Genomic DNA, 10,544 nt, shown 5'->3' with positions numbered 1-10,544 from the left:
GTTATGCTTATATGCATGCATACAAGTCCTTCGGCTGATCTCTTACCCCCCCACCCAACACTCCCCAGCCTTCCTGCTGTAATTTGACAGTCTTCAAGTGAGAAAATATTTTGTAACAACTCTACAGCATGGCTTCCAGGGTCCTCATTAGGGGTCCAATTATAAAAGCTACCTCACTAAAGGAAGTTCAAAGTATGGTGTCCCATCCAGTATTTATAGTTCATTATCATTCCTTTCAGTCCAGACGCAATTCACCAATCAGAGTTCACTTTCCCCATAAGCAATGTTGCCTAGTACCATTTTGATACAAAACATCTTTATCTGTTCACAGGAACACACAGCTAAGCAGTTAACCAAAAGTCAAAGTCTCAGGCAGCATCAGTCAATTCTTTGTCCACATTAGCATAACAATTATATAAATTTAATAATAATGATATATATTTAAATATAAACATGCAAAAGACCAAAGAAAGTTAATATAAAATATGTTAGTTAATAGGATTATATTAAAGTTAAATTTATTGAATGTCTTGTTTGTATTTTGATTATATAGAATGTCTACATTCTTAGGAGATGCTGAAATATTTAAAGGTGAAATGTCACAATGTCTGCCATTAACTCTCACAAGGTTCAAGAGAAAAAAACATACACACATGCATACATACTCACAAGTATATAAAAAGAAAGCAAATTGGGAGCCTTGGCTGGGTGGCTCAGTTGGCTGGAGCATCATCCCGTACACCAAAAAGGTTGTGGGTTCAATTCTTGGTCAGGGCACATGCCTAAGTTGCAGGTTCCATCCCCGGTGGGGGCGTGTATAAGAGGCAACCAATCAAGGTTTCTCTCTTACATCGATGTCTCTCTCTCTCTCAAATCAATATAAACATATCCTCGAGTGAAGAATAAAAAGATGAAATAAATAAACAAAATACAAAGAAAGCAAATTGACAAAATGTTAAAAATTGGTGGATCTACATAAAGGGTATATGAGTCATAATTATACTGTTTTTGTGACTTTTCTGTAGATTTGGAATAAAAAAACAATGGTAAAAAACTAAAAAAATATATATCAGCATTATAACAGTGATTGTGCCTTTTGGTGGTAAAGTTATGGGTGAACTTTTTCCTTCTTTCTACCTTTCTATGTTTTATAAAATGTTTGCTTTTTAACATTTTTTTAAATGCCTGAGTTATCTGCCCTAGCCAGTTTAGCTCAGTGGATAGAGCGTCGACCCACAGACTGAAGGGTCCCAGGTTCAATTCTGGTAAAGGGCATGTACCTCGGTTGCAGGCTTGATCCCTGGCCCTGGTTGAGGTGCGTGTGGGAGGCAACCAATCAAAGTGTCTCTCTCACATCGATATTTCTCTCTCTGACTCTTCCCCTCCCTTCCACTCTCTCTAAAAATCAACGGAAAAATATCCTCGGGTGAGGATTAACAATAACAACAAAAATGCATGAGTTATCTATATTTGAGAAGAGGTTTTTGAAAAGAGGTTCTGTGTTCTAGGTGCACTTGAGGTGATTAACACGACTCTCATACCTGAAAAGGGGCACTATTTCCTTAATGTCCTTTAGCTTCTTGACTTCCTCATCTCGAGCAGGTGCACACAGGGTCCCCATCATGCCAATAATGAATTCAACCAGCTTGGAAATGTCAAGGGCCCCATTCTCTGCCTCCTGCTTTATGAGATCCAGATCCAAGACTTCCGTAATCTGGTTTCTCAGTCTAGTGTGACCAGGCAGCAAGAAAGAAAAGAGAGTCTGCAAAAGAGTACAGCCAAGTTTAATCAGCTTCCTAGTCAGACATCATTTTTTATTATATATACAGGAATTTACTCCTACCCAAATGAGGACTTACCAACTGTTACTATAAGGTCGCACATATTTTAACCCCTCATTCAACAAGTCTACAGAAAAACATGTCTACAAATCATTTAGAGCTATTTAAGTTTCCATTTAAGTTCTAGGTAACGCTCAACTGGATGCAATATGAATAGAAGTGAGAAAAGTAAAACACATTAATTAACACAAGCCTGTGAACCAACCACAGAGGTCAATTTCCACAGAAACATCTCTTCTTTGATACTACTGTCAAAGGTATCACAAAAACAGCCCTACCTTTCACTTAAGGCCTTCTCTATTCCTCAGGCTGAATCACTTTTTGGCCACTATAAATTGAACGTGTCCACACCTATTGAAAATTTTATAAATCACCTATAATTCATAAAATAAATTTTCTCTAAATAATTCTGTTTTTTAAAATATTAACCTTTTCTTTGTCTACAAAGGAATGCCTTCAGGTTACCATAGCTTGTTTGAAACTTTAAAAAGGGCTTTAAGCCAAAAGTACTCAATCCACATTTCGGCAAGTAATTTAACTTCATCCTTAATTTCTTTAGTCTTCTGGCACAGTAACACAGAGAAGCTGAATATTCCTAACACACCAGAAAAGCACCACAATTTGTTCTTCACCTTACCTCTTTGATCTCCCCGAGAAGTTTAATGGCATGGTCATAGGTTGGGGGGTCCTCACTTAGCTGGACACTCAAGCAATCCCAAAAAGCTTTATGCACAATCTCCTTAACTTTCTTCTCCAAACTGGAGGCAAATGGGGGAGGGGGGAAGCAAAAACAAATAAAATATTTGAGCTCAAATCACATTTTAAAAATTAAAACAGCTTTTTTTGAACTATGATTTACATACTATAAAATTCACCTGTTTTAAGCATACCACTCAAAGATTTTTAGTAAACTCATCAAGTTGTGCAACCATCACCACAGTCCAACAAAACATTTCTATCACTTCAGGAAGACCACTCGTGCCCAAGTTGTGCGCCAGGTTCCAAAGATGCCTGAAGGCATTCCCAGAGTACAAGCCATTGGGCTTGGCCACCCTGCCCCCTACCCTCGACCTAGTTGAATACGATGACGTATCTCCAGAAACCTGGAAGGCACAAGCTGAGCAGGTGGCCATAAGATACCTGCTTACAAGAGAGTACCTGCTTCAACGAACCCAGCCTCCTAGAGCCTATCAAAGATCCTGCTTTGAATCATTGGGCCTACACAAGATCAGCAAATGCCTATCCCAATTTCAGACCCACTCCCAAGGCCTCACTCTTAGGAGCTGTGATTGGAATTGGGTCCCTCTTCTCTGGTATTACGTTTTTAAAACTGATAGAGAGATAGGAAAGAAAAACTTATCCAGGAAGGAAAATTGGATCAAACATTTAACATCTCACATTAAGTCTAGTATGAGGACTATATGTATTATTGTTTAAATAAGTCTTCTATTAATTATTATTAAAAAAACAAACATCCTTGTGCCTATTAGGAGTCACTGCCCAGTTCTACCCCAACCTAGGCAATCATTAATCTACTTTCTGTCTCTATAGATTTTCCTTCTCTGAATTTTTCATGTAAATGAAATTGTACAGTATGAGGACTATGGGTCTGGATCCTTTTACTTGGCAAAATGCTTTTAAGCACTGTCATCCATATAACATGTATCAGTGCTTTGATCCTTTTTATGACTGAAAAATATTCCATTACATGGATATACCACATATTATTTACCTATTCATGTGATGATGGAACATTTGGGTTATTTCTACTTTTGGCTATTATCAAATCACTTTCAAAAACACAAATTCTACAGGTTTAGGGTGAGAATTTTTTTTTAATTGGAATAAAGGAAAGATTTACCAGACATACTTAAACTAATCACATGTCTTCTTATTTTTAGTTAGTGATTTATTTCAATAAGTACCTCACTGGAAAGAATAACTTTCAACTAATTTGACATATGGCATTAAACCAGTTAACAGCATTAACAATTCCATATGACAAAAAGAATATTGGAAAGTTTAGAGCTGTTAATTTTTAGTTTTTTTATACCATCAAGTAAGTTTCCTAAGGTATTTATGATTAAGTAGTTTAAAATAACAAACTGGCATATATATATATATATTTTTTTTTAAAGCACTTTATTTCCTAAAAAATATCCTATTTCCATGTGATATATGAAACAACTGCTTAGACGAGGTACCAAACTATAACATCTTATAACACTTCATTAAAACCAGTAATTATCGCCCAGCCAGTGTGGGTGTGTGGGTCAGTGGTTAGAGCACCAGCCCACATACTGATGGGTTGAAGGTTCGGTTCCTGGTCAAGCGCACATATCTGGGTTGTAGGTTCGATCCCTGGCCCCGATCAGAGCACATGTGGGAGGCAACCAATCAATGCGTCTCCCTCATATTGATGTCTCTGTCTTTTTGTCTCTGTCTCTCTCTCTCTTCCCCCCTTCCTCCTTCCCTTCCACTCTCTCTAAAAAATCAATGGAAAAATATCCTTGGATAACGATTAATAAAATAAATAAATAAAACTTGTAATTATACTATGAGAGCAAAACAAGTAATTCTGCATTATTTTTTTAATATATATTTTATTGATTTTTTACAGAGAGGAAAGGAGAAGGATAGAGAGTTAGAAACATCGATGAGAGAGAAACATCGATCAGCTGCCTCCTGCACACCTCCTACTGGGAATATGCCCGCAACCAAGGTACATGCTCTTGACTGGAATCGAACCTGGGACCTTTCAGTTCACAGGCCAACGCTCTATCCACTGAGCCAAACCGGTTAGGGCTAATTCTGCATTATTAATGTGAAAAAGTACTATCTTGGCAAAACACATAAGAAATGTCTGTAAAGTCATATTTAAAAGCCTACTGTGGGAGACACTAGCACTTGCCAACCCAGCAGCCATTCCTCCTTTCTTTTTTCCATGGCACTTTCACAATTATAATGGCCAATGATTTTTCTTTCTTATGACCATACATCTTAAAAAGTGCACCTTACAATCAATAGAGTATTAGATTCAATATGGTATTTGCCAGGTGCTAGGGATACAGAAAACAAGGTATAGTTCTTGTCTATAGAGCAGGGGTGGGGAACATCCAGCCTGCTGGGCCATATAAGGCCCACAGAATCACTTGGGCTGGCCCTGCCAAAGCATTAGGGTGAGTTAATTAAATGTTCGACCAAATATAGCAGGCTCATTTTTAATTTGATAATTTTGTATGGCCTTCGAATGATGTTAAAAATATCTAAGTGGCCCTGGGCAGAAAAGGTTCCCCATCCCTGATGTAGAGTTTACAACCTGGTAAGAAACACAAGTAAACCAACAGCTACAGTGCAATGTGATAGTTACGTGAAATGAATGACACAAGCAATGAAAACACAGTAGGAGGCAGCTAAGTCCTATGGAGAAGGGAGAAGTGAACATGAAAGATTTTTATTTACATTTTTGAAGGATCAATGGTCCTTCAATCCACTTTCAAACTCGAGTAATTCTTGGTAGAGGAGTATTTTTAGAAACATACAAAAGGAGAGGTGTATTTGAATATAATGACATCAACTGAAGAAAATATTCCCAGAACTGGGAAATGACAGCATTCTACTAAACAAGTAACTTAGTAACCACCTTACCTATCTTCTGGTAATTCAACAGGTTTAATCTGGAAGTCTCCATTGACTACAATTTCATGGGCTAGAGCCATGTTAGTGACTCCTTTTGCTGTCTCTAGAAGCTCTTCTACTGTCACAAAGCGAGGAGGACTGGCTGTAACAAAAAACCCAGTGTAAGAGATTTGCTTCTCTAAATTAGAATTTCTATTAAAGTAAGGGGAAGGCAGTGGTTCTGGTACCAGCTAGTAATTTTTGGTTAGGCCTCTACTTATGAAAATATTCCGGCAATTTCAAACAATAAACCTATTTATTATTATTTTTTAAATCTAGAGTCCTAAAAGCAGAAATCGTTTACAATGCTCAAAACATGTTTTGTTTTACTAAGACTGGTCAATGAGAAATGATTACAATGAACTGAGACAGAAAAACTTTTACAGACTATCAATCCTAAATGACAAACAAGAGACGCCAGATTTAAGATTTCCTGTTTTGCTCCCATGAGCAGTTTACATTTTGCTGCACCAATAACACTGTCCATGAATGAATCTCCCCAAACTAAAACAGCAGCAAGAACTTCAGGTGCCAGGTGCTGTTTAAACATTGCTAAAACACTACCCTGTACAGATACCAAGAGAGAACATGAATTCTAAAGCTGACCAATGAAGAAATCAGAGGGTGTGTGACACAAGAACTTTATAGAATACAGGCTCACTGTATCAAAACCTTGAGTCCTCTGATTTCTCCCATCCCACTGCCCTGATATCCAAGTCCTATAGATTTCACTTCCGTATCAACAGCTGCAATAACTGGACTCCATCTCTCCCTCTCCTTTGATAAAACTTGAGATTTATCTTCCAGAAATCTCCCCAGGTGTTCTGAGCCAAGGAACACTGGATAATTCTGATAAATACATGAATTTTTTTGTGTATCAATAAAGCTGTTTTTAAAATAAAGTCCATGATAGCAGTTCTTTAGCCTATAACAGAACAGGGGGTAGGGGGTAGGGGCAGGGGAGAAATGCTGTGAAAACAGATTGCTGATTGAGCTGATCTGGGGTAGGGCCAGAGAATCTGCATTTCTCACACGTCTCCAGCTGATACTCATGGTTGCAGAAATCATACTTTGAAAAGCAATGGCCTAGAAGATGACAATATTAATTTTATGTCATCTGACAGGATCTGGGCTTAAAATGAGGTAAATAATGTCACTGGTTTACACAGGGTTTAATAGTTACAAAGTTTTTAAGTTGGTGAAAGTAATTTTCCTTCCTCTTTTACTTTTTTCTTTTGCTCAGCAGAAAAAGGGAACTAAATCCAAGAGCTGGTCATACACTGTCTGGTAAAAATTTTTATTTGGTCACACAAGGGGAAGTTGGAAAAATGCAACAAAATTCTAAGCATTTCCAGAAAAATATTAATAAAAATAATAATAATTTGCTTCATTAATATTAAAAATAGAATAAATACCCCAAATCAAAGCCCAGACAGAAATTCTCAATATTATTAAGATGTCAATTTTTGCCAAACTGATCTATTGATAAAATGCAACCCCAGTCAAAGTACTGGCAAGATTTTTTTTTGTTAAAATTGCCAAACTCAAAGTAGCAGGATACAAAATTAATGCCAAGAAATCTGAGGCATTTCTATACACCAATAGTGAACTTTCAGAAAGAGAGATTATAAAAACAATCCCATTTACCATCGCACCAAAAAAATTAAGCTACCTAGGAATAAACTTAACTAAAGAGGTAAAAGACCTCTACTCAGAAAACTACAGGACGTTGAAAAAAGAGATAGAGGAAGACATAAACAGATGGAAGAACATACCGTGTTCATGGATTGGTAGAATCAACATCATTAAAATGTCCATACTACCCAAAGCAATCTATAAATTCAACGCACTTCCCATTAAAATACCAACGGCATACTTCACAGATCTAGAACGAACTCTCCAAAAATTCATCTGGAATAAAAAAAGACCCCGAATAGCTGCAGCAATCCTGAGAAAGAAGAAAATAGGTGGGATCTCAATACCAGATATCAAGATGTATTACAAAGCCACTGTTCTCAAAACTGCCTGGTACTGGCACAAGAACAGGCATATAGATCAATGGAATAGAATAGAGAACCCAGAAATCGGCCCGAACCAATATGCTCAATTAATATTTGACAAAGGAGGAAAGAACATTCAATGGAGCCAAGATAGTCTCTTCAATAAGTGGTGTTGGGAAAATTGGACAGATATATGCAAGAAAATGAAACTAGACCACCAACTTACACCATACACAAAAATAAACTCAAAATGGATAAAGGACTTAAATGTACGACAGGAAACCATAAAAATTCTAGAAGAATTCAAAGGCAACAAAATCTCAGACATATGCCAAAGCAATTTCTTCACTGATACAGCTCCTAGGGCAGTTGAAACTAAAGAGAAAATGAACAAATGGGACTACATCAAAATAAAAAGTTTCTGCACAGCAAAAGAAACCATCAACAAAACAACAAGAAAGCCCACTACATGGGAGAACATATTTGCCAACATTATATCTGATAAGGGCCTAATCTCCAAAATTTATAGGGAACTCATACAACTTAACAAAAGGAAGATAAACAATCCAATCAAAAAATGGGCAAAGGATCTAAATAGACATCTTTTAAAAGAGGACATTCAGAAAGCCAAGAGACATATGAAAACATGCTCAAAGTCACTAATCATCCGAGAGATGCAAATCAAAACAACAATGAGGTACCATCTCACACCTGTCAGACTGGCTATCATCAACAAATCAACAAACGACAAGTGCTGGAGAGGATGTGGAGAAAAAGGAACACTCGTGCACTGCTGGTGGGAATGCAGACTGGTGCAGCCACTATGGAAGACAGTATGGAGTTTCCTCAAAAAACAAAACATGGAACTCCCATTTGACCCTGTGATCCCACTTCTAGGAATATATCCCAAGAAACCAGAAACACCAATCAGAAAGGATCTATGCACCCCTATGTTCATAGCAGCACAATTCACCATAGCTAAGATTTGGAAACAGCCTAAGTGCCCATCAGTAGATGAATGGATTAGAAAACTGTGGTACATCTACACGATGGAATACTATGCTGCTGTAAAAAAGAAGGAACTCTTACCATTTGCAACGGCATGGATGGAACTGGAGAGCATTATGCTAAGTGAAATAAGCCAGTCAATGAAGGAAAAATACCACATGATCTCACTCATTCATGGATAATAGAGACCATTATAAACTTTTGAACAATAATAGATACAGAGGCAGAGCTGCCTCACACAGATTGTCAAACTGCAGCGGGAAGGCCGGGGAGGGTTGGGGGGCAGGAGGGAGGGGGGTAAGAGATCAACCGAAGGACTTGTATGCATGCATATGAGCATAACCAATGGACATAAGACACTGGGGGGTAGGGGAAGCCGGGGAATTGTCAAGGGCGGAGAAAAAAAGGACACATATGTAATACCCTTTGTAATACTTTAAGCAATAAAAAAAAATAATATAAATAAATAAATAAATAAAATAAAATTGCCAAACTGATTTTAAAACTTATATAAAAATGCACCAGACCTATAAAAGCCAAAATCATTTTGAAAACGAGAAAAGAATAAAGTTGGAGGCCTCACACTAACTGATTTCAATACCATGTAAAGCTACAATAATCAAAACAGAGTGTTCTTGGTACGAGGATAGACATATAGATCAACTAAAGAGAGCAGAAGATGCAGAAATAGGTGAATACAACACACACATACAGGAACTATACATGTGGTCAATAAGGCAAAATTAATTTTTTGATCAAATGGTGCTGGAACAATTAGATAGCATATGTATAAAAAATGACTCCCGACCAGGCCAGTGTGGCTCAGTTAGTTAGAATGTTGTCCCATACACCAAAAGGTCATGGGTTTGATTCCAAGACAGGACACATACCCAGGTTGTAGGTTTGATCCCTAGTCTCAAGTACAGGAGGCAACCAATTGATGTTTCTCTCTCACATTGTTTCTTTCTGTCCCTCTCTTCTCCTTCCTCTCTCTAAAATCAATTTAAAAAAACCCACATATCTTTGGGTGATGACTTAAAAAAAGGGGGGGGGGGCAAAATTATAGCAACAGAAAGCAAATCAGAGGTTGCCCAGGGATGGTGGAGAAAGGGGAAGATTAATGTGAAGGGGCACAGAAAATTTGGGGAGGTGATGGAAATGTTCTAGCAGCTCATGATTGTGGTGGTAGTGACACAACTGTAAATGTATTGGTGAAAACTCATCAATCTGCACACTTAACATTGGTGAATTTTACTATGTAGTATAAATTATACCTCCATAAAGTTGATTAAAAATTTGAAGGCACTCAGTAGGAATTTACTATATATACAATAATTACTAAATTTCTTCAAGCCAGTATTTTGTTACCATTCATCAGAAAATGGAACGTCCACTGTAGTATATCAATATCATGTATCAGGAGTTACTAAACTCCGAGTTCTTAATCTCTTAAAAAGAAATCCAGAGATTGTCAACAGGTCTTCCAAATTTGTTTTAACCTTGGTTTTGCAAAAATCTCCAAATGTATGATCATCTTAAATTTATGAAATAACAGAAACACACCAAGTTCTCCTAGTAATAAAAAGGGTCCAATGCTTGCTATAATAATACAACATTAACTTTCGTCTTGGCTGCTGACACGCCATCCAGACCGAGGAAGACCTGGAAACTTCGGGGCCACATGAGCCACGGCCACAGCTGCATCAGCAGGCACTGGAAGCCCCAGAGGCTGAGGGAATGCTGGTGGCATGCGTCATCACAGGATCAACTTGGACAAATATCACCCAGGTTACTTTGATGGCATTACCACTTAAAGAGGAACCAGAGCTTCTGCCCAACTGTCAATCTTGACAAACTGTGGGCCTTGGTCAGTGAGCAGACACAGGTAAATGTTGCCAAAACAAGGCTGGAGCTGCTCCTATCATTGATGTAGTGTGATCGGGCTACAGCACAGCTCTGGGAAAGAGAAAGCTCCCAAAGCAGCCTGTCATCATGCAGGACAAATTCAGCAGAAGGG

General features: G+C 37.8%; 1 protein-coding gene and 1 pseudogene across 3 annotated transcripts in view; one reads left to right on the top strand and one right to left on the bottom strand.

Moving 5' to 3' along the window:
• Positions 1 to 10,544, bottom strand: part of TCP11L1 (t-complex 11, testis-specific-like 1) — a 38,230-nt gene that overhangs the window by 23,328 nt on the left and 4,358 nt on the right. For 2 of the 3 annotated variants that reach the window (XM_014538158.1, XM_005864400.2), the window contains exons 4-6: positions 5,490 to 5,622; positions 2,479 to 2,599; positions 1,542 to 1,762 (exon numbers count right to left, since the gene is read on the bottom strand). In XM_014538158.1, coding sequence (XP_014393644.1) covers positions 1,542 to 1,762; positions 2,479 to 2,599; positions 5,490 to 5,622 — 475 coding nt within the window. The remainder of the gene's footprint in view (positions 1 to 1,541; positions 1,763 to 2,478; positions 2,600 to 5,489; positions 5,623 to 10,544) is intronic. The other variant, XM_014538159.1, reaches the window with a different exon arrangement.
• LOC102254476 lies at positions 2,610 to 3,244 on the top strand (annotated as a pseudogene).

This window comes from Myotis brandtii, unplaced genomic scaffold, assembly GCF_000412655.1.
Source record: "Myotis brandtii unplaced genomic scaffold, ASM41265v1 scaffold187, whole genome shotgun sequence".
NCBI classification, from domain to species: Eukaryota; Metazoa; Chordata; class Mammalia; order Chiroptera; family Vespertilionidae; genus Myotis; species Myotis brandtii.
This window is presented reverse-complemented; position numbering and strand designations above follow the sequence as displayed.